Raw genomic sequence first — 23,878 nt, 5'->3', positions numbered from 1 at the left:
CGGCGTAATGATCGCACCCTCAACTTGCCGCATCAACATGTCATGTGCCAAGTCTAGCTGAACGCGCCTATTATTGTTTCTGTGATCTAGAGCAGGCATCACTATGTTAACGCCGCAAAATTTACTGATTGAAATGAAAGCATTCCTTATTCAGATACTGTTTTGACGTGCGTAACGTACTCACAACCTCCATAACTGACGCAAAAGAAGAAAAAAAAATGCAGTGACTTGGCTCCACAGAGTGCTTCGCTCCGTCAGCCGCCATGTTTGTTTTGACATCCCGCACTGTTACAGCGGCGGCTGCCTGTTGGTCAACCTGTGTTCATCCCGCAGCAATGTTTTTTGTCCTGAGAGCAAGCTTTTTTTGTGTGTGTGCTTTGTGATCGCCTGTTGAAGTGCCGTTTCACCATGAGGCGGTATGCAAGCTTTACTGCCGCGTTCAAGCTGAAGGCCCTTGACTACGCGCTAGAGCACGGCAACCGCGCTGCCGTGAGACATTTCGGCGTCGACAAAATCCGGATCCGATATTGGAAAAAAAAACAGCGCGACATGCTCATGGCTACTAACAGCATGCGATGGGCTTTCCGAGGACCCAAATCGGGCAAGTTCCCTGACATTGAAAAGGCAGTCCTCGAATACGTGAAGGACATGCGCAAGGACAGTTATGCAGGGTCATTAGACATGATATAGACACAGGCGTGCACAGTTTCCCGGAGGCTGGGAGTAGCCACAAAGGACTTGCGCGCCAGTTCCGGCTGGACGACACGCTTCATGCGGCGGAATGGACTGTCGCTGGCATTTCCAACGCGCTCGACGGAATGAAAGGTGACCCTCTGTGCGACAGTGAAGACACTGCCGGTTCCGACAGGGAATCGTGCAGCGGTGACACTGACGCCAGTGATGCTTCGGAGTCTGAATGAACGTTAGGGGGTCAGAGAGGTAAAAAATAAAATGGCAGTGTGCCATGCATGTAGCTCTTGCATAATGGGTGCATTTTATTACAAAGGTAAGCCTTAATTTACTGTCATTTTTGGTTATGTTAATGATAGCTTCCGTAAAAATTTTGATTAGCGACTTTTTTTGCATTTCCGGTGCTCAGAATATTTCTTTACAAAAAATTTACCCCCGCGTAATGATCGCATCCCGAAGTTGGAGTCAATTTTTTTTGAAAAAACAAATGCGATCATTATGCGAGTATATACGGTAGTTTCTGCCAGTGGCAGGCGTTAAAACATCACTCCTTCTAAGTTTTTAAGAGAGGCTAGATTGAACCGTCCCTACAGACACCCTCATTTGTGCCACCAGCGCTACTCAGAATTGTTAGAATTTCAAAATGGGTTCCATGAAAGCTTTACTGTGGCCCTGCGAGCCCTGAGAATTCGAACACATACTGCTTAGTTATTGGTTTACATTTCATTATTTATAGAAGCAATATCGTGTTGCACTTTGGATTTACAGACGAAACCGTTGTGAGACGTATCCACATTCCTGTAGCCTGTGAAGACGAAGGAACTTGCACAGCAACGCCACTACACTATTGTGAGATGAAAAACACTCCAAGTGTAGTTTGTAACAGGTGCACCGGTGGGAATAATTTGGATAGTTTTGCAGACTGAAAGCCACTTGTATGACCTTTTTGTGTAGTTTATGGCGATATTGGCTGTTAGAAAGAAGAAACGTGTTATTTCTTGATGTTGTTGGTTTGGCTCAATCTGTATAGCACGCTGGTTTGTCAGCGCATCAGGTCGGTTTCACAATGAAGACTCGTGACAAGTGCTATTATGCAATCTTGTACTTTAGTACCCTCGTCGGTATATTTCGTGCTTCATTACTGCATGTCATAATAAAGATTGACTGACTGATTTATTGATTGATTGGTGCATGCAAGCGGCAATGGCCCCATTTCGTGCCCGATGTGCACTTGCGCATTTAAGCTTTGCTCAACGATTGATATGGCAGATAACCTTGCACAGTGCAATTGACATCTGTGGGAAGGTGCCTCGCGGTTTAGAAGCATTGAACCCCAGAAAGTATCAAGCGTAAAGAAGCCGTTTACAGCATGCAGCCTGCTAGTCACTCGTCTACATATAACTGGCAGTTCCTCAAAAACAGCAATGAGTTTTTGAACTGCAGACAAAATGCCGAACCACTAGTCAATAAAGGAGATCACGCGCACACGTTTTGGTTACACCAGTTATATCGAGAAAGAGCTCATCAGTGTAAAGAACGAGAACAGGTTCCACGGCAGTATGGAAAAGCTGCATATCTGGTGCCAAAGCAAAAATATCCTGGGGCCTGAAACGCTCCACTGCTGTTAAGCAGGTGAAATATGGACTTCAGCGCAATTGGCGCACGGTACATTCGAATGGATGCAGTGAGGCACAGACATCAATGTAGCACAATAGTCCAGTTAGACTACTACTGCAAAAATAAAAAATAAACAACCCAGCACTGCTCTTCCCTCTAGCGTGGCACCACTAATATAGAGCTGCCTGAATTCTTTTTAATCTTTCACAGGGGGGGCACGGGATCAAACTTATTCTAGTAGGACACAGGAAAGTGGCTATATAGACATTCTTTTGCAAAGGCCATACAATTAAACGGAGTGTCATTTTTCAGAAAAACCTTTCCCTTTGTTTACACAGCAGCTTCCTGGTTGAGGTTCCCCAATGCCATTATCGTTCCCCGAATGTTGACAAGGTAGCAGCCATTCTGCATGCTCCTGTGCCTCACGATGTCAGGGAACTTCAGAGTTTCTTGGGACTTGTAAACTTCTACAGGCACTTCTTACCCAATCTTTTGTCACTCCTTAGTCCACTGCATTTACTTCTTTGTGAAGGGAAGAAGTGGGAGTGGAGACATGAACAACAAGATGCATTCAATGCCTGCAAGCACTTGGTGACATCAGCTCCAGTTCTTGTGCATTTCAACCCTGGCAGGCCTGTTTGCTTCAGCTGTTACGTGTCACCTCATGGTATAGGTGCAGTTCTGGCGCACAAAGATGCTGATGGCGGGGAACATCCCATTGCTTTTGCCTCAAGGAGCGTGTCAAAAGCAGAACAAAACTACAGTCAACTCGACAAGAAGGCACTGGCTTTAGTGTTTGGTGTGGATCGGTTCCACCAGTACTTATGGGGCATCTCATTTGAAGCACACACTGACCACAAGCCACTTCTTGGACTGCTGGGTAGCAACAAGCCCGTTCCCGTGCAAGCTTCACCTCGAGTGGTCAGGTGGGCTCTGAAGCTGTCTGCTTACAAGTACAAACTTGTACACAAGCATGGCAAAGAGCTCGGCCACGCTGATGCTCTTAGTAGACTGCCTCTCCCAACTGACACTACTGCATTACCACACCACGACCTGCTGAAATCTTCTTGCTAGAGGAGGCATATCCGAGACTCCTTTCACCAGGTGTTGTGGCCCAAGCCACAAGAAATGACCCACTTCTGGGCCATGTTGTTCTTGCTGTTCTGAAAGGAGAAAGCCTCCCAGTAGGACCAGAGTGGAACCCTTTCAACACCAGAAGCGCAGAACTCAGTCTCCATGAGGGTTGCCTACTCTGGGGATCAAGAGTAGTGATCCCCCTAAGTCATTGCAGGCCCAAGTTCCTGGTGTTCTTCATGCCAGCCACCCGGGTATCGAGAAGAGCAAGATGATTGCCAGGAGCCATGTTTGGTGGCCAGGCATTGACAATGATATTGCCAACAGCGTGAAGAGCTGCACTACGTGCCAGACTCAACATCGAGCTGTACAGCCGGATTGATTTTGGGGGACCATTTCTAAGTCACACATTCTTGGTTATTGTGGATGCATTCTCAAAGTGAATAGAAGTCTTTCCTGTGTCTTCCACATCTGCAGAAGCTACCATTTCTGCATTGAGAATTGCATTCGCTCAGCATGGCCTGCCTGATGTCATAGTTTCAGACAACGGTCCTGCCTTTACCAGTGCCCAGTACCTTGAGTTCTTAACTCAAAATGGAATACGCCGCATGCTTGTACCGCCGTATCACCCTGCCTCAAATGGTGCAGCTGGAAGAGTTGTACAAACTGTGAAGAACAAACTTAAAAAGTCTGGTTCTGGGAACTTCCAAACACAGATCTCCAGGTTTCTGTTCCACTATAGGACCACACCACATGAAGTGACAGGTCGGCCACCGTGTGTTGACAGGAAGAATGTTCAAGACTCCGTTGGATGTCCTCAGGCCAAGCATGCAGGCATCTGTATTCCTAAAACAACTCAAGCAGAACTTGTATGCTGACAGAGGGTCCCGGCAGGCTCCATCACTGCAGCCAGGTGATGATGTGTACGCGTAAAACTTTCGCAAGGGCCTGCCAGTGTCGTGGACGTCACTCCATCATCAGCCAGTGTCCGTTTTGAAGATGGCACCTTGGGAAACCAACACAGCGACCACTTACGCCTTGTGCAGACAGAAACATTGGCCTCTCCTGAAACTGCTATCGCTGCAGCTCCACCACAGTTGGAGCCGCCGCTTCATCATATGCCAGCTGTTCCAGAAGTGCCTCATCAGGAACAGCTACCTGGAACTAGCTTCTCTGGGAGTAGCTGTGCCACGGAGAGCGACCGGACTGCGCTCAACAGTGGTGTGCATGTGAACAGCGACTCTGTCGTGCCTGCGCCTAGCACGCCGAAGTTGCGAAGTGGCACAAGAACTCGGAAACCGGTGAATAGGTACTCCCCGTAGTCTTCTTCCTAAGAGGGGAGGAGTGTTACAATGTTGGTTCAAATGCAGCGCCCGCACGCGGCGCTGATAGTTGTGTTGAGCTGTGCAAGCCTGGCACAGCGGCGGGGTGGCCGTTTTGGAAACAATAAACCACAGTTCGTTCTGAGCTAAGGGCTCAACATGTTCTCGTGTTCTTCGCGGGCCTGATGGCCTACTGTTCACGGTAGTCACTACTGCCTGGCCATCAGTTAATCTACACATGTAATACTTTTCTTGTAAAATTAGAAAACATCAGAGGTCTGCAAATATTTTTAATGCCAAATATACTTTTTGTGAAGTAAATATTCAGTACTCCCAAATATTCACAGAATACAATATTATAAAGGAAAATATGCAAACATAGAGCATTTTGGAAAACTTTTTGGAGGCGTGTATGACTGAAAAATAACAGTAATAATACATAGTGTTCATGTGATGTCACTTCCGCCATCGACGCCCTCTCTTGCCATGCCCGGGTACCTCCCTGAGTACCTATGGCAGTTCGCGTGCTGCAGCGCGATTTGTTGGGGGATTGTCATCTGTTGCTGTGTACGATGTTAAAAGGGAAGCATTGTGGTTTTTCGTTGTCATACTTAAACGAGCTCATCAGATCATGAAGGCCTCGTTTGTTCACTCGATACAAGACCAGAAAATCAAGATGTGCGACACGTATACCAGCCATCGCATACACTGGCTGCCCGCCACGACCTACGAGGGCCCATTATCTCGGTTTCACTACAAACACTACAAATTGCGTGGCCCAAGAACAAGTGAAAGCTCAAAGTCTCTCGAGCCACAATTTTAAAAGTGGATGAGCGAAGCACAGCAGCTCCCATCGAAAACGATGAGAGCTGCTGCGGCCAGCTAGGCAAGTTTACAAGAGATATAATATTAATATCATTATATTGCTGCGGCCCACGCCACCAAAGTAGCAGCGCTCCCCCCCCCCTCCACCCAAGTGTTTTAAACAGTGCTCGTCTTGAGCCTCTTTCATTGAAATTTGTGGAAACAGCCAAGGAAAATATTATAGTGAGGCAGATAGAGACTTCGCGTGGTGCGTGCCGCAGTAATGCCGGTCATCACTTTTTTTTTTTTCGCTTGTTTTGACACCTTTTTCACCTTGTATTTTACATTTTTGTATGATAACGTACACTGAAGTCCCTGAAAATGATGGAGTTAGGGAATTGACCAATTTTTCAAAATCCTGATCCCCTAACTTGAACCGATCGGCTATACTTCCAAGTGAACTAATATTGTTTCGCATCCCTTTTCAGAGTTTGTTTCAATGCAATACCCGAATTTCCCCGATCGCCATCACGATTTTAACCGCCTCCCTGACACGGTGATTGTGTACGCAGTGGTCACGGACAAGTTTGTGTGTACAGTATCTTGGTAAGCTATTTGTTTGCAGGTAAGTGCTTGTCTATGGCACTTACCCAAAACCGGAATGAAGTTACACCTGAAGACAGAATTTCTTCAAGTAGTTTTTTTTTTGTTAATCCAAGCCAGCCAAACACGCCAGTACTTTTCGGAAAATCGCAATGTGCGTTCTCACTTTTAGGTAATAAATTTCAGCGAAGAAACACCCCAAAGCTCTGCTCCCTCTTCGGGGACTACTAAATCAACTTGCCTCACTAGGAGTCCTCAAACTTGCGTCGTGAGGCAAAACTAAATGGGCGCAAGCACGAGGAGACAACACGGCAGCTGTAGGCGACGGAGTTGGTAGGTACCTGGGCATGTCGGTGGCGCATTTCGGAAGTGACGAAGGGGCGCTGCATGACGCACGTGCACACTATGTATAGTGACCTTCAAACAGTTTGGACAAACCTCTTCGCCGAACATCTGGGCCAAATTTGGTATTGAAACAGGAAACTACACCCTAAGAATAAACTTTTTCATAAACATCACTTGGGCAACATTCTGCAAAATTTAAAATGCAATACATTTTCCCCCTTGAGATGATCGCCAAAATGGCTGAGACACATGGCTGGTATACTATTCCCCAAGCCCTTATAAATAATGCCTGACTGGGGACCTTGGTTGGTTTTGCATTCTAATGACTCATGACTGATGAACCAGAATTCGTGGAACCTTGCCACATGCATGACGAGTAGGTTGGTCGACCTCTCTTCGTTCACCGCAAAGAACGACATCTGTCAGTGCGTGTGCAGATGATTTGAGCCAAAGTGCCACCTGACAAATTATACAGAGCAAGCTATCGAGTTCCACACAGCAGATGACATTCACTTTTGCACGTACAGTGGATGGATTCACTGGCATGGCGCACAAGTTTTTCTGCGTCTCACAATAAACAGTGGCTAGGTGGAAAGACAGATAGGTATACATTGAGGAGTGCCTGTTTTCTAAATGAACAGCAAGGACAGCAACGTTTGTAGCCAAGTACTAGATTGGCAAAGTTATTCAAACAATGTTTGTTTAACCTCATCACTTTATGCTTACTGCACTGTTGAAATGAACTCCACTGATGCTAAGGATAACACGGCAAAAATGCACTGAAATGTAGATGGTTTACGGGGTTGAGCATGCCGAACCAATTCAGCCTATGATAAATGCTGCAGTGTCGGGTGCTGGTTGACTTCAATCGTGTGGGGTAATCGTGCACATGATGACATGGCCTCTAGCATTTCACCACCATCAAAGTGCCATCGAACCCACATCTTTCAAGTCGGCAGTCGAGCCCTGTACCCCCACAGCGGATTGCTGCGTAGCATTAATGACGCATCGTATGTGCACTGGGGATGGTGTCAAGACAAGAGATGCTTGCCCTACCAGGACGAATCGTGAACTTGCCCTTCAAGTGTTATGTGCTTCATTTCCCCAGCTTGTTGTACATGAGACAATTTGGCCAATGCAAAGTTCAGGAAGCTAAGAGTTCAGGATGCTATGAGATGGAAAACTTGCACCAACCTTCAACAATGCACAGCTGTTGAACGGGCTATGCAGCAAAACCTAAGTGTACCACGATTCCACTAAGGTACTCAGATCAGCTGACATGCACAAACAGATGAATCAATAAAGCTCTCCAAATTAGAGAACACAAGCTTTGTGCAATCATTTTTAACAGCAAGTTTTTCATGGTCAGTTCTTATGTGAACATATTCAAGGTTGCTACTATGTAATCAGCCAACTATACACCAAAACATTGGCGTGTGCTGGCACTGCTTTTGGCATTTGGGAAAAGATGCCGACTGTGTTAGCCCACTTAAATAAAACACGGGCACAGTCTATGACAGCACAGCAACACTTACATAGGGCTGATGCATGTTAGCTAGCATTTCGCTGAAAGGCCAGCAGTGCATTGGCCATCAGAGATCGAAGGCTGAGCACTGCACACCTGCACTGATTTCATGCGTGTCCCAACTTACACACCAGACATTCCACACAAGCAATGCCACACCTTTCCCCACAAGCAAAATGAACTAGTCCTCGCCATTGACTAAACACTGCGTGTTGGCATTGCACTTCCCACAAAAACTGTCAGCACACAAACCTTGTAGCTGCTACCTTCATCAGTATTGACAAATTTTGCATCGCCCTCTCAATTTTGTGTAACTCGCCAACACTAAAGGTACCACTTGCACATGTAGTTTGTTATTTATAGCACATCAAGGAAAACCTGTTCACCAATTCGTCCGCTTTTCAAGCATTTGAGAAACCAGGCAGTATTGCAGAAAAGAAGCAGACATTCTGTGGTCGTGGAACAAACAGAGGCTGAAGTGAGTCAGACGCACTAGCTGGTTGTTCCATGGCCAGTGCACAATGCAAGCTTGTATCCGCCTGTAAACGAGCGTACGCACCTCTTTCGTGGTCTTTGTCCCGATCTTTGAGCCTCTGGTTGTACGACGATGATTTGTGGTAACGTGGGCTGTGTCGGCTGTCGGGGCTACCCATCCGGCTATGGCTACCATTTGAAGGCGATTCGCGCACTTTGTCGTTGTATCGACTTCCAAGGTTGGACTTTGAGCTGTACTTGCTCGAGTTCTGCACAGCACACGTTGGACAGTCATTAGTCCCACGCGATTACGCGGAGAAATATCGCGACCAGCCACGTTTTAAGAGCAGGCGCAGTCAAACGAAGGCTGTCAGCACGAGCGCGGTTTCAAAAGGCGAGAAATTCTCACTTCGGCTAAAAAACCAAGCATTCAAACAACAAAAAGTACGGCACACACACACAAAAACTGGCTTCTATAATCCTGGAATGATTCAGTCGTATAAAGTGGCGGTTTCACAGGTGAAGTACGCACAACGATGTAGGGGTATTGCATTTAGACCACTTTAAAACAAAACGCGGAAGCTGATGCGGACTACCTTGATTTCCCTTTAAACATTCGTAAGAAATAGCCAACTAACTGATACAATTTGCACATAAACGTCACCAATAAAAAAAATTTACGTAACGCAGAAAAACCTGCAGACACAAACCTCGTACGGATGGGCCTGAGTTCTGTCAAAATACCTGGAAAGGCACAAGACAACAGCGTTAGGACACAAGTTGCTGTGACATTTGGCGCTCTACGCAAGGCAAATTTTAAAACATTGTAGCACAAGTGGCGCAATATGAGCAAATATTTTGACAACAAATGAACATGGCGCCAGCACAGAACACATCACTTTACGAAGGCCAAGTGAACCCGTTCCTACCCATCGCTGAGCCTTGGAAGTTTCCTTGCATGCATTACCATTAATACTAGGCCAATTGAGAACTTTATGGTCAGAAAATTGACGTATATTAAAGCCTATATTACAGTTTATCGAGACCATAAGAACACTAGCACATCAGGCACATAATTGGACGCCATGACACATCCGGGGCCGATGCTTTTGATTACGCGGAAGGACGTCATCAAAAAAAAAAAAAGGCACAAACACTGGTATTTTTTTATATTGTAACTGTGAGTACTAAAAATTTTAAACACACACAATAACAACTTTTTGTCTGCATAGCCACTTTTTTGGTAATGTTTCACCGCGGCTATTGCTTTTTTAGTTATTATTTCAAATCTTAAAGGCTATGCTTTTGAGCAATGCATTTTCCCAACTGAATTGCAAAAACCAAAATTTTTTTCAAGCAACTTCGAGTATGATTACTTTTTTTATTTTCATTGGAACTGTTTTCATTATTTGACCAGTTCTGTCACCCTAAGTAGGCAACAAGAACAGTTAATATATTTACTCTATTATGACGAGAACGACAAATCGCGACATGCAAGGAATGCAAGCTCACAAGTTCTAAAAGCAACGTTCTAAAACAAGCATGGAATTTCTCCCAAAATCACCTAGTGAAAAATATAACTCAACCATTTATGCAATTTTCTTAAGGGACCTCGGCATCGCGCTGCCAAAGATAGATGGATGGATTAAATGGAGTAATATGACTGTACCCTTTAGATTGGACAGCGGCTAGCGCCACTTAGCCGTAATACCTGGTGAATAAAAACTACATTTATCTTTTTTTTCCTTTAAATGGTGAAGTTAAGCACTGGCACTTTGCAGTGAAGCATCTAATTTTCACTTGGGCCTTGATTCGAGCCACCAATTAGATAACCTCCTTCTAGTTATTTTTACTCGCTTAACGTCTTTTTCGCCCTCGCTGTCCCTAAACACCAGTGCTTTGAAAAACTCTGCGCCATCATCTTGAACTGTAGAGTGAAGCCCTTTACGGAACACTATCAGGTATTCGGCAGTTTTCTCCTCCTCTCCGCAGGCGTAGGATACGAACGAAGAACGCGCGCGAGCGATGGTAGAGGCAGAAGACGACGATAGTGAAGATGTAAAGTGCATCAATTCTTGGCCGATCCCCCCGAGTGGGTGGTGGGTATGAGCCATAGCTGTGGATTCATCATCATCATCAATTGCGAGAGCGCGAGGACGCGCGGCGAGACGTCAATAAAGCAAAAGAAATGATGTCCAATGATAAAGGAACACGGAGATTTCAAGGGCCAATCAGTGGTTAACGCGGCAACCCCGCTATCTCCAATGGGAAGCCGACGAGTGGATTTTGGGGACAGAGGAAGCTCAAGCCAAGAGAAAGCAGGGGATTTAGATGACGACGTGGCCAGCGGAAGGTCATCACCGGACCGGGCGCTGAAGATGGACCGTCGGGTGTTGAACCCGAGCCTCGAAGAATGCAATCGGCTGGGACCTCCTGCCGTTGCGTTCCCGCTCGAGAGGACTATGGCCATCCGGTCTTGAACTCCAGCACAGGGCCTGTGGACTTCGGTGCCAACAGGCGAGCAACAACCGTCGAGCTATAGCTACGGGCCCGAGACATATGCGCCCAGCTTCCTGGCCAGATTGACCCTGGTTTCTCGACGCGTCGCCAGCAGCCAGCGTTCCCCCAGCCAGCCCGCGTCCTAAAGCCGGAGTCATCGTGTTTCGGTTTACTCATCGTCGTCGAACTTCAACGTGTGGGTGAGGCTGCACTGATCTTTTGCCCTACTCCACCGCTTAGCCGCATTCGGAAGTTAGATTCAGTTGAAGACTTAACTTTCTTGTTGGGTGTTTATAGATGTGTTTCGTCGTGTACAGTGAACTTTTTATTAGGTTTTTTCGTTGTGTGGCGATTTCCGGTTTTTTACTTTTAATTTAAACATTTTGTGGGGGTTTTGGTAAAAACCAACGGCTTTGTCCTTATTATTAGAGCTCTCCGAGGTCGGCCCAGGAGAGACATAAGTAAGAAGCTGCATCACAGACTCGACTGCAGAGTGAGCGGTTGCGCGCCCAACCCAGCGCGCTCGCCTCGGCGGCGTGCTGTGCACGTTCATGGCACGCTCTCGCGCGTCGTACACCAACTCATTCGGATTACTGCGCTTCATCGAGGGTCACGATGACAGACGAATCCAAAGAGGAAACCGCAACCCCTTCCTAAACATCTCGGCCTGCGGCGTCATTCTAGCAGCCGCCACCGTGACCACCACCAGCTCAGTGAAAGCCCTCCTGGATGCCCAACAACTGCTGGAGATCTACAAACGGCGGCTGACTTCAACAGCAAGCACAAGAGGTCAACTCGACTGCTTCCGACCACGTCGCGCCTGCCCCTTCCACGACGACCAGCAAGCAGAGACACCTCAGACATGCTTGCCCTCGAGACTACAGGGGACATGGACACCTCCGCGGTCTCGTGAAAGCGAGTACCCGAGCAGAACGAGGGGCTCACAACGGCGCCCGATAAGTCCCGCCTTGCGCGGAACATCGCGACGACTCCACAAGAACTCGCAACACCTACCCGACAGACCACAGTTCTGAGACAGCGCGGGAACCTCACCAAATTTAGGCTCCCACCGCGACTGTTCCTGCTCCGGCCCTGAGGAAGCCGAAAGCTCGGAGCTCGCAGCGGAAGCAGCACCGAACCTCTGAGGCACACACAGCAGAAGCCCCCTGCAGCATCGGTGCCTCAGGGCTTTACCGTCACCGTACCGCGCCTGTGCCCAAGCCCTTCCACCGATGGAGACCACAGAACTGGAGACTTCATCACCATCGCACAGAACACCTACCACTTTACCATCGTCTCCAAGGCGGCACAGCCAGAGGAGTGACGTGTCCATAAAGCCAATGGGGACGAACACGGAGAAAGTGGGGACGAAAATTAGGCGCTTTGATTGCGCCGTCTGGATTGCGGCGGCAGTTGTATAAACATTAAAAAATGTTATCTTACTGACAACTAAACAAGTTTTTATCATTTTTCGCACTCAAATAGGTTTTTAAACAAATAATAACTAAAAATATTGTTTGTACAATTTATAGTTGCGTATAAAACGAAAGTGGTTTCAAAGCACCAGGGCGTTTTGACATGGCGCCTGGCCGGTCGCATAGCAGACTACATAGTTTCCCACAATACTTACTAGAGGGAACTCTGGCGCTAGTGTCTATGGGAGCTGCAACGCACGGCGCTTCAGCGAGCATGGGAATGATGGGTTGTACACACATTTGTCTAATATTCGTACTTCTTGGAGCTGTTTTCTTACGAAACAAGTATTAGGAAATGTTCAGCGGTTGCGTTTCACCATTTTATTTTTTTAGACTTACTTTCCAAATTGGCTCACAAAGTTCAAAAGCATTCAATCTTTATTTCAAAACAAAACCGAAACACAGCAATAAACAAAGCCGCAAGTACGATTCGCCGCCCGCAAGTACGAAGACTAGGCAAATGTGTGTACTACCCACCCAAACCTTTCCTTACTCCGTGTACCCATCATTCCCACGGAGTGCACCATTCCCATGGTCGCTGAACGATCGCAGCGCCAGAGTGCCCTCTAGTTAATTTTGAGAACCTCTATGGCAGACTACACCGTCGTTAGCCACCCTACCGTCGTCGTCTGCTGAGTCACAGCTGTCCCCCACGCGAGTTTACAAAGGCGAGCGGATAGATTCCCCCCCCCCCCCCCCCCCCACTATGCACTGCGCCAGGCGCTCTTACGAGGCTCTCGGAAGCTGCGCGCTCATTGGTTCGTTGCGTGATGTCGTCAGCAAACATGGCTGCGCTCAGGACAATGCTGCAGAGCACGGAGGAAGGAAAGGTTTCCTTCCTCCGTGCTGCAGGGCTTCGCGTGTCGGACGGGGGCACAGCTGATGAAGACGCCGCGACGAAAGCGAGAACAAAGTTGACGCTCGTACGCGTACTGGCAAACCGCCTACGATGAATGGGAAGACTGCGCTATCAAGTAGTTGGTGCTACCAAGGTGCTACAGAAACGTGCGCACTGCTGCTGCTGCTGAAAAACATTTATTTACAGATGTTATTTACCGGGAGGGTGGGAACGGTCCTTAAGGGGCCGCCCCGTACAAACACTAGGTGGGCTCCCTCTTACGGGAGCCCATTGGCGTTGGCCGCGGCCCGGGCACGTTCGGCCAAGGCCCGTTGGGCCGTCAGGTCAGAGCAGCCGAGCAGGGCTGCCTCCCAGTCCTCCCGCGAAGGGTTGGGTAGTGGAGTAAGGTTTGGGGTTTTTTGGCATGCCCACACCATGTGGAAAATGTCAGAAGAATTTTCCTCACAATGCGGGCACTTCCCCGTGCAAGTGGGGTCAAAATGTTTTATGATTGCCGGGCACAAGAGAGTTTTGGTATAAAGGCGAAGGAGGATTCGCTCCTCCGCCTTCGTGAGGCCCTTACAGGGTTTCGGATAGACGTTATGGCTGGATTGATAAAATTGTGTGACCTCCTTAAAGGTGTAGGCGTGATTGGGTTCGAGTTCCGGATCGGTAGGGGACGAGGATGGTGCCCGGAGAGTGAGCGCGCGGGCGGCGGCATCAGCCGTCTCATTACCATCGAGGCCCGTGTGAGCCGGAGCCCATATGATCGTTCGGTGTGCGGGGGCACCTAGGCAGCTGCTGTTCTGCAAAATTTTATAAGCACGGTACGGAATGTATCCCTGTTCAATATTGCGACAGGCACCCCTTGAGTCGGTGATGATGACCCTCGAGTCCTGATCTGCGGCGGCTAGTGCGATGGCGATCTCCTCCGCGTGCGTAATGTTATGTGCACGGAATGTGAGTCCGTTTACAACAGTATTTTGGTGGACGACCGCAGCCGTGTACCAACCACCGTGGTGCGGGCCGGAGGCGTCCACGTAGAATACTCCTAATTTGTGGCCGTAGTGTCGAGCCAAGGCTTCCACCCGCGCGAGGCGTCGGCCACTGTAGTCGTCTCGGGTCATGTTAGCCGGAAGAGGGCGCACGTGCAAGGAGTATTGCCAAACTTCTGGAATCCGTACGCGCTCTTCCTTGTGTATTGAATGATTGATGTGTAGCCGGGCAAGGAGGCGGCGACCCGACGGTGTTTTAGAGAGTCTAGTATATTGGTTTGTCAAGTGCGCCTCTCTCAGCTCCTTGAAGGTGTTCACCATTCCCAAGCCCAAAAGGCGCTGGTTAGAGGTGCTGACAGGAAGGTCGAGGGCGCGCTTGTAGATTTTGCGGAAAATGACTTCGAGTGCATTCTCGTCGGATTTGCGTAGGTGGAGGTATGGAGCCGAGTACAGGACTCGGCTGGTTACGAATGCATGCGCCAGCCGCAAGGCATCTTTGCATCGTAACCCCCCGCGCTTGTTGGAAACCCGGCGGACCATCCGGCCCACTTGGTCCCCCACCTTACGCAATTTGGCCAATGTTGTCTGCTCTGTGATTTTTGTGTATAAAAAGCCCTAGTACTCTAATCTCATTGCGTTCGGGTATGGGTCCGCTGTGAAGGGAGAGGTCAATTTCTGTGGTGCACTTTGGTGACGGGCGTATATGCACGAATTCCGATTTGGACGGGGAGCACTGAAGGCCGCAGCGACGGGCATAGATATGTCACGCACTTCGGGTGAGGCCCCGCCGATCCAACACCGACGTGCGGCAGACTCGCAGGCTTCCACTTTACGCTTCGGCCTGCAACGCCTGAAAGGCCTCGAAGTGGCACATTTCAAAATTATTTGCAGGTTGGTCGACCCGTGCGGGGTCGCACGTGTGGTGATGTGTGGGCCTGACCGACGCACTCATAAAGCAGACACGGAGATTTTATGCAAAACGAACTAGCATTTAATTCAAACAAGGGCAAAGGCAGGAGTTAACAAAAATAACAAAGGAGGAAAACTGATACGCGCGATAGAAACAACAGCTATATAACAAAATGTGCTAAAAACACTACAAAAAATACAGGCTAAAGACAAATATGCGGAATGTTAAACTGATGACATGAATCAAAGGAGATACAAGAAAAATTACTTGAGAAAGATTACGGTCGTGCTTTTGAATTTCTACGTGCGTGCGACGCAGCGCACACAAGTATACAAATATTTAAAAAAGGGCTAGTTATAATAATTTAAACAGTTAAAAAAACACAACAAAAAGTTCCATGCGGACCAGGCCAGCTCTTGGTGCAGGTAGGGGAGTTGACGGGTGCCGCTGAAGATCTCGCCGGCTTGGTAGACGACGAGGGTGCCCGGAATTGCAGCCGTCTCAATACGTTGCGCGGGTCACTCCATGCTCGTCGCCTACGCGAGACTCGCGACACCGACGACCGCACTTGTTGCTAGCTGTACGTCAACTGCTCTTCCGATGCAGTTCAAACCTCCTCAGGGGCGTACACGTGCTCCCGTCTCATCTGGGAGTAATTTTCCTTGTTTAGACCGCCGGTGCCCCTTCCGGCACCGGTGCAGGGAAGACGCTGGGTCGTTATAGTCGCCGGATGTCGTCCCCCCAACACAAGAGCGCCCTTCCTTGGAAGATGGGGCCCGCGGATGATCCGAAAATTGGAGTCGTTTGTGACACAGCTCCCTTCTCAAGAATATTGCTGTGTAATATTCAAGGCAATGACAAACGCGTAATGTTCGAGAGCTTTCAGTGTTCTGGTCGTCCACCAACGCGTTTCTTTTTTTTTTCGCGCACCATTTCGCTGACGTGGACGACACCGCAGAGAACACCCGACACACCGCACTTTCACGGTCACTATACGATGAAAGTCATAACCCGCGCACCACGACACGGACATACACATGAAACACGAAAAGAAAGTCTCAAAAATACTGCACGATTCAAGGAAAAGACACGTAGGCATTCTTTCATGTCACATATTCGAAAATACACGCTGTAAGCGGTATACAAAAGTCGCTTATCCGCACGCAGATTAAAAAAAAAAGACGATTGAGAAAGAAATCGACATGATCGCCTGTACACAGTTCCGGTACTTGCTGCACACTAAAGCGCTTCATTTCGAAGTAACAACAAAAACTAAAGCTTTGAAGAACATATATCGCCATGTTTATCACACAAGCCTACCGCGTTAGACTTCGATTATGTGACCAACCAGTCTCTTAAAAAGAATTCAGCCCAAGCAATTTTAATAACAATATCCCTAAAACAAGGCTTTCTAACTGAATGGCTAATAAGTTTAAACAACAAAACATCATCTACAAATACAAAGACGACACAAGAAAATCAATAAAATGGCTAAGCGATTAGTCCCAACATTTATCAAATGCTCCAAAATGAAAAGACAGAAGGGAACATTGTTTTAAAAAATGTCCTTTTTCTTTAAGGACACGTTTTCACTTCGATGTGCGTAACCTTTACCCGCGCTCGAGGTGGTCGCGCTCTTGGGGGAGCCATTCGAAGCAACCGGGGCAGACAGAAGCGTGTACGGCCGCTACACGGACACCTGTTTCCCTTTAGTCTACACCTCGGAGGCATGCCTTCATCGACACCGCGTTCTACGGAAACGGGTCTCCGAACCATGTCGTGTCGCTCGGCCGAAAGGCGCTGCCTCACAAGGCGCCCCGCGTTTCGAGCAGGACAATGGAGCGAAGGGGGTTGGCTCTTCCGAGCTCCACGAACAAATGCCTGCCTCCCCCCTCTACCTGTCGGGTGGTTTGGAGCATGGCAACCCACTCTACTGGTGAATGCCACAAAACGCAATCGAATCTTTCGTTGCGTTGATTGCCGTTTGGCAATTCTCGATTTCATGGGTGGATTTACACCCTTCGCTTCTCTCTTGCTTGTTCTTGCTTTTGCGGCGTCCTTTTCCTTTTGCACGTTGCTCAGTGGTCACTTTCGAGAAGTCCGCTTGCAACATTTGCAGAGCAGAACTTGTCTCGCTTGTCTCTTCGGCTATAATGCCTATACAGTCAGGATTTTCCGTTAACTTGTGGACACCCTGACTTGCAGGAAGCTTGACTGACGGCTGAGCAATGCAAGCGTCTTCCTCGAGGCTGTGCCGCTCGCACCTGGAAGAACTACTTGCCCCAACATTGCCCAGCTCGCAGTGTGCGTCAGCACCCGACTGTGCCCCGCTCTCTGTACAGGGGTCATCACCTACCGGGCCGGAGGTACTGCGAACTTCACATTTAGCTGCTATGGCGATGCACAAACAGGGTGGCTGTGCCAAGTCCATTACAGATGGCATTTCTGTATTAACAAGACTCTCCAGGCACAGCGCCTCGTCACCATCACTGTGGCCTTCAGTGGCCTTTGTGGCCACAACGGAACTTTCAGCAGCTAACTCTTTAGGTTCACTCGTGAACCTGATGTTCTCCCCAACAGTACTATTACCTTGGCCGGCTCTCAGTAATCTGGCACCTACGGGCTCTTTGCCCCTTTTGTGCCTTGCATCCCAGGTCTCAAACATGCGCCGTCTACCTTCCATTTTCTGGCGCAGTAGCTGAACATGATCCTGGTAAGACTGCTTGTTCGGGACACGGTCGGTCACGCTACTGGGCGTTCTAGCGGCTAAGCTGAGACCCGACTGCGTGGCACACAGTCTCAAGCGCTCTTTTTCCTCGTCGCTCGTCGCCTGCTCGTCGCCTACGCGAGACTCGCGACACCGACGACCACACTTGTTGCTGGCTGTACGTCAACTGCTCTTCCGATGCAGTTCAAACCTCCTTAGGGGCGTACACGTGCTCCCGTCTCATCTAGGAGTAATTTTCCCTGTTTAGACCGCCGGTGCCCCTTCCGGTACCGGTGCAGGGAAGACGAGCCGGCGCCACGCTGGGTCGTTATTGTCGCCGGATGTCGTCCCCCCAACACAAGAGCGCCCTTCCTTGGAAGATGGGGCCCGTGGATGATCCGAAAATTGGAGTCGTTTGTGACAGTCATCCACGATGTCCGCCGCTTGCTGCAGGCTTGCCTCCATGTCTCCTGCCGAGCCGTGTGACGCCCATATGGTGATGTCGTCGGCATACAGCGCATGCTGTATGCCTTCGACTTTCGCCAGCTGAGCGGGGAGTCTCATCATTGCCACATTGAATAGGAGGGGCGAGAGGACCGCTCCCTGCGGAGTCCCTCTCGTGCCTAATCGGTAAGGGCCGTGTTCAATGTCCTGAATCCGAATGTATGATTGTCGGTCAGTGAGGAATTGCTTAATATTGACGCAAGATAGGCTGGCAACTATAGTGGCCAGCCTTTGTGGAGGATAACGAAGTAGTTCTGTGGGCGCGTGCTCTGGTGTTCGTGCTTTTGGCCTTTGGTGACAAAAGTAAACGCCCTGCTTTTGTGCCTGCATCCCTGTGCCTTTGTGACATTTTCTGGTGGAAGTGCGGGGTACGTTAGATGATACGGTCCCCAGAGAGCACTCCTGACGCAAGCCCATCAAGTAGCTCAGCCGAGCTTACCGCTGTGCACGTACGATCCAGCCGTCGTCTCCTGGGGCTCGAGCCACAGCACGGTTTGCTGCCTGAACGTCAGAGGACTATGAACCAAGCACCACCTAACATCACCACGCCAGCACCAGCGCACCTGGTTGTCAACCAGCCCAAGACTCCGAAGACATTTCATGGAGCTGCTTTTGAAGATGCTGACGACTGGCTCGAGCATTTCGACCGGGTAGCCGTCATCAACGATTGGACCCCAGAGCGTAAGCTACGTTATGTGTACTGCTTTCTCGAGGACGCCGCGAAAACGTGGTTTGAGAACCATGAAGCAACGCTTACGTCATGGGATGAGTTTCACCGGCAGTTCCTCAAGGCCTTTGCCCAAGAGGATAGAAAAGAGAGCTCCGCGTTCTCGGTACCTGCATACGAGTACGCCGGCCCTCGGGAGTCCTGCTGTGTGCATAGATATTGGTCTCGGAGCTTACATGCCAATTTGGCTGTGTCTCCGTCGAAGCTGTGAAATGCTCGTTGCAGATGCTTTTGTGTCTCTGTTCGAGTTTGGGTCGGATCAATCAAGGCGCGGAAGAGGCACCAGGCACTACGGCTGGACATTTGTCGAGCAGCCGTGTTGCAACGGTCCACCCAGTTAGTCAGCGAGCTGGGCCGCGTACTTTGCTGCTCGCTGGGTGAGCTCAGCGATGCGAATTTTGAGCTTTCGGTTGTGTTTTTGCTGGCGCCATCGGCGGACGAGGCTGCGCCGGGCCTCCCAGGGGTGAAGGAGGTGGTTATCAACCGCCGGAGTCGCCTCGGAGAGTTTAATTTGTGTTTCTGTGGAGCGTAATGAGGAAACCATTTGCTGGGATTAAAATGGTATCTTTGCTCCTCAATGGGTGTCGAATTGGCGTATATTTGCCGAAACTTCGTGTAATCGGGTAATTTTGCCTCTCCGTAGGGTCTTGCCAAAGGATAGGTGCGAATGGTGGTGTTGAGTATGCAGTGGTCGCTGCCGAGGGTCTCCTCAGTGTTGATCTAATCCGCATACTGGATGTTTTTTTTATGAGGGTAAGGTCCGGACATGTGTCCCGGGTTGTGGAGTTACCCAGGCGAGTTGGGTAGGCAGGGTCGGTGTGAAGAGTTAGGCCCAGCGTGGACATAAGTTCCACCAACTTACGTCCACGTTTCTCTTCACGTGCATACCCCCAAAGTGTGTTGGGGGCATTAAAATCACCCACGATCACCACAGGGTCCCTGCCTGCAGCCTTTAAGGCGCGGCTAAAAAAGTCTGCGAATGTAATGTTGCTTAGTTTCGGTGAGCAATAAATGTTTAGCACGTGCAGTGGCGGGTCCTGTTTACGCAGCGAAAGGAGTGTCACCATCACGTACAAGAAAGCTGGCTTAGGGTCGAAATCAACTAAGTTGGCCGTATAATTTTTGTGCACGCAGATACAAGATAAAGGGTCCTGCTGAAACGTAGTATAGTTTGTGAGTGTGGCAGCACTCCCTGGCTCCTGGAGAGCTACCACAGCAGGAAGGTTTTGACATGCTGCGAGGAAAAGCCGGAGGTTGGCCCGCTTAGTGTGAGCCTTAAAGCCCCGACAATTCCACTGGGTGATTTGGATGGGAGTGGCCGTATTGGATCGTGGGGACTTCCGAATTCTAAGGGTGCTAGCCATGGTCAGAGGAGTTAACGAGCGATTGCGGTGGCGGTGCTCCCGAGCCAGCACTCACGGGGAGGGGGGTTTCCTCAATTCCGGAGACGGAGCAGCTGTCATCATCCTCAAATTCGATCTGTCGTCGAGGCGTTTTAAGGTACCGGCCGGACACGTTCTTAATTGGGCCGGCTCGTATGGTGAAACGCGCAACTTGTTGAGCTATCACGGTTGCGATGGTTTCTGTCATTTTAGCAATGGCGGCATTTACAGCCACTGAGATTTGGGTTTCGAGGACAGTTATACGGCTGTCCATACGGACCTCAAGGGTGTTCACACGAGCTTGGAGTGCGGCTACCGCGTCCGTTGCCGCCACCCCGGTCTCACTCTCCATTACCTCTACTGCGGGGGGAGGAGGAGGGGAGACTAGTTGGGTCTGTTTGGCCTCGGCTGCCGCTAGTCTTCTGTAACGCTTCGATTTGTGCCTGAAGCTTGGCAGTAATATTTTGGTCGGCGTTACGTGATCAAGAGGGGATGATAGGAGGGGGGATGAGGAGGCAGCCCTACCCGTACCACCCACCTGGTTTCTGTTTTTGACGGCGTTGGCCCACGACCCGGCTTCGCCGCATGTTTGCGCCGTCGGCTGCTTTCCGGTTCCTCCAGTAGGGGAAGCAGGCTTGTCTGTCTTGGCGACTTCCCGGCGTGGTGGCTCACTGGGAGTCTGATCTTTGCGTCGTTTCTTGGACGCCCTTTTGTACTTTCCGCCCTGTTGTGCGGCCACCTTGGAATTACGGTACTTGGCCGTACATGCTCAAGAGTTTGTGGCGTGTGCTCCACCGCACACAGAACATACGGGTACACATTGATGAAGGGCCCGCACCCCCTCCTCCACAAGCGGAACCTGCTGTCCACACAGGCCACACGTATCCGGTCGTGGGTTGGGACAAGTGTCCATCCGGTGGCCGACGACACCGCACTTGCCGCAGACCGGGATCGTCCGGTAGTAGGATTTGACGGGGATCAGCATTGTGTCGTAGCAAACAAAGCGTGGCTTCTCCTTGCCGGCGAAGGTTACACGCGCCTTGTTCGACGTGCCAAATTTACGCTCCTCGACGATGGTGCCTGACCTCCAGCGTACGCTCTCTCGGAGCGTTTTCGTCGTATCTGTGTTGCGGACTACGATGACTCCGTGGCAGACATTGCTACCATCTTGTCGCAGGTACCCGTTGAGCAGAACCTGCCTGTGCTCGGTGTTTACCGCGAAGTCCCCGATAATTTTGTCCGCCGTGTCAGGGTCCGGGGTGTGAATCACGATCAAATTTTGCTCTCTTGATGGAATAACTGTCAGCGTCTCAGCTCGCTCGGGCCCGAGGTATGCCTTAAACGCGGTCCCGTACCAGTTCTCTGAGAAAGCATCATGCAATGAGATGCACTCTCGTGGCTTTACGACTATTACATAGTCGTCCGGACTCGGTTTCGGAAACGGGCGAGGCTTCCATTTGGTGAGAACCTAGCCCTTGCGTCCCACAGCGCGCGAAGCGGGAGGCTGCGTCTTGTCAACTGGCGTGCCGGATGCCGGGGCAGCGGCGGACGCCGCCTTGTTGGCGTTGGCTTGCGAGCGGCGTTCAACCGCGTCGTTGAGAGCTTGGCTCCGAAACCTCGGCGAAGAAGCAGAGTTTGGCGTTTCGGAAGTCGTAATCGTCTCCCATGTCATGGCATGTGGGTCGTATCCACGCTGCATGAGAGTAGCGTCCATGTTGCCTCGGAAAGCCGGCCCCACGCCACCGGGCGTCGGCGTCGCCGTTTGGCTTATTGCGTCAAAAAGAAACTGCAGATGATTCCGTGTTAGATGGCCATCAACCTAAGGTTGGCGGCGACCTGTGTGGCCCACTCCACGACTCTTAACTGGACGACTGGGTCTGAGCTGATCAACACCGCCTCCCAGTGCTCAAGAGAGGGATCACGCATAATATCCACAGGCGGCGGCACAATGCTACATTCCCAAAGTATGTGATCATATGTTGCCACAGCCTGACACCATTTGCATTGCGGCTTGATCTTCTCCGGATACATTTTGTTCAACACGTAAGGGTTGGGAAAAGATCGCGTCTGCAGTTTTCTCCAGACGCATTCCTGCGCCTTAGTCAACTGCTTGTGCGGGGGCGGATAAAACCTCCGCTATAGTTTATAATGATTCGTTATGTCATGAAAGGACACCAGCCCATCTCTCGCGGACCTCCCCGGAACCGGCGACTCACCTACCCGGCTGACGAAACCTCGAGCATTCAGGTGAGCCGCCTCGTTCCCAGGGTTCCCAGAGTGTGCTGGTACCCAGACAATTTCTATTTCTCTAATTTCTCGTCCCGTGGCCCCATGCAGAAATCGTGCGGCGGTCGCCGATATTCTGCCCCTCGCCAGATTTCGGATGGCTGTCTTTGAATCACTGAGAATCAAATCCGACTGTGAATTAGTTATAGCTAGCGTTATTGCCGCTTCCTGTGCAGTTTCCGAGGAGCGGGTTTTGACCGATTCAGAGGCGACCAAGCGTCCCCGCCTGTCCACCACCACAATCATAAAAGCGTCTTTGTCCTTATATTCTGCAACATCTGTATAGACTGCCCCTTTGTACTCGCCGTACTCAACGTGTAAAGCTCTGGCTCTTGCCTGCCTGCGCTGCGTATGGTGAATGGGATGCATATTTTGGGGCAAAGGTTTTATGTGCAGGGCCTTATGTAACTCTCGCCACACCTGAATTTTAGTGTCCCCAGTGGGAGCCTCTGCTCCAATGCCAATCCTTTCCAATATGATCCTGCTCGCTTTGGTTGTCGAAAGCCTAGCGTGCTGCATCACCAGATGCGCCTCCCATAATTCATCCAGGGTGTTGTGTACCCCTAGTTTTAACAGCCTTTCTGTAGGCGCGTTGTTAGGCAACCCAAGCGCTGCCTTGTAAGCTTGCCGGATCATAGCCTCGACCTTACCCTTTTCTGCAGCATCCAACTTCATATAAGGTGTCGCGTAAGTAATCCTGCTGAGCACAAACGCCTGTACCAGCTTACAGAGTTCTTTTTCTTTAACCCCGCTCTTACGGTTAGCGATTCTTCTGATTAGCCTGACAGTAGCATTGACCGTGGTCTTAAGTTTTTCAAGGGCCACCCTATTCTTCCTGTTTGCAGATATAGGCCGAGAATTCTAATCGTTTCAGCTTCAGCTACCGGCCTACCACCTACCTTTACCTCTAACAGCGGTGGCGGAATATAGTGTCTTGCATGTCGCCCTCTGGGTTTGTCCCGAACCACAAAGAGCTCAGACTTGGGCTGAGAGCATGAAAGTCCCGCCTCCCATGCCAACTCTTCGACAATATTAACTGCCTGTTGTAGTGCTTCTTCCAGATGCGCGTCACTACCTCTGGTTACCCATAGAGTAATATCA

General features: G+C 49.9%; 1 protein-coding gene and 1 pseudogene across 3 annotated transcripts in view; both read right to left on the bottom strand.

Annotated features, from left to right (window-relative positions):
- LOC119175641 (WW domain-containing adapter protein with coiled-coil) overlaps positions 1–9,560 on the bottom strand; it is a 239,138-nt gene extending 229,578 nt beyond the window's left edge. For all 3 annotated transcript variants that reach the window (XM_037426555.2, XM_037426557.2, XM_037426556.2), the window contains exons 1-3: positions 9,384–9,560; positions 9,165–9,198; positions 8,540–8,723 (exon numbers count right to left, since the gene is read on the bottom strand). In XM_037426555.2, coding sequence (XP_037282452.1) covers positions 8,540–8,723; positions 9,165–9,198; positions 9,384–9,424 — 259 coding nt within the window. In that variant the 5' untranslated portion in view covers positions 9,425–9,560. The remainder of the gene's footprint in view (positions 1–8,539; positions 8,724–9,164; positions 9,199–9,383) is intronic.
- Positions 9,561–20,465: 10,905 nt separating this feature from the next.
- Positions 20,466–22,205, bottom strand: LOC142777191 (uncharacterized; annotated as a pseudogene).
- Between the last annotated feature and the right edge of the window lie 1,673 nt (positions 22,206–23,878).

Source organism: Rhipicephalus microplus, chromosome X, assembly GCF_043290135.1.
Source record: "Rhipicephalus microplus isolate Deutch F79 chromosome X, USDA_Rmic, whole genome shotgun sequence".
Lineage (NCBI taxonomy): Eukaryota > Metazoa > Arthropoda > Arachnida > Ixodida > Ixodidae > Rhipicephalus > Rhipicephalus microplus.
The sequence above is the reverse complement of the archived record's forward strand: the minus strand, read 5'-3'. Positions and strand labels throughout refer to the sequence as shown.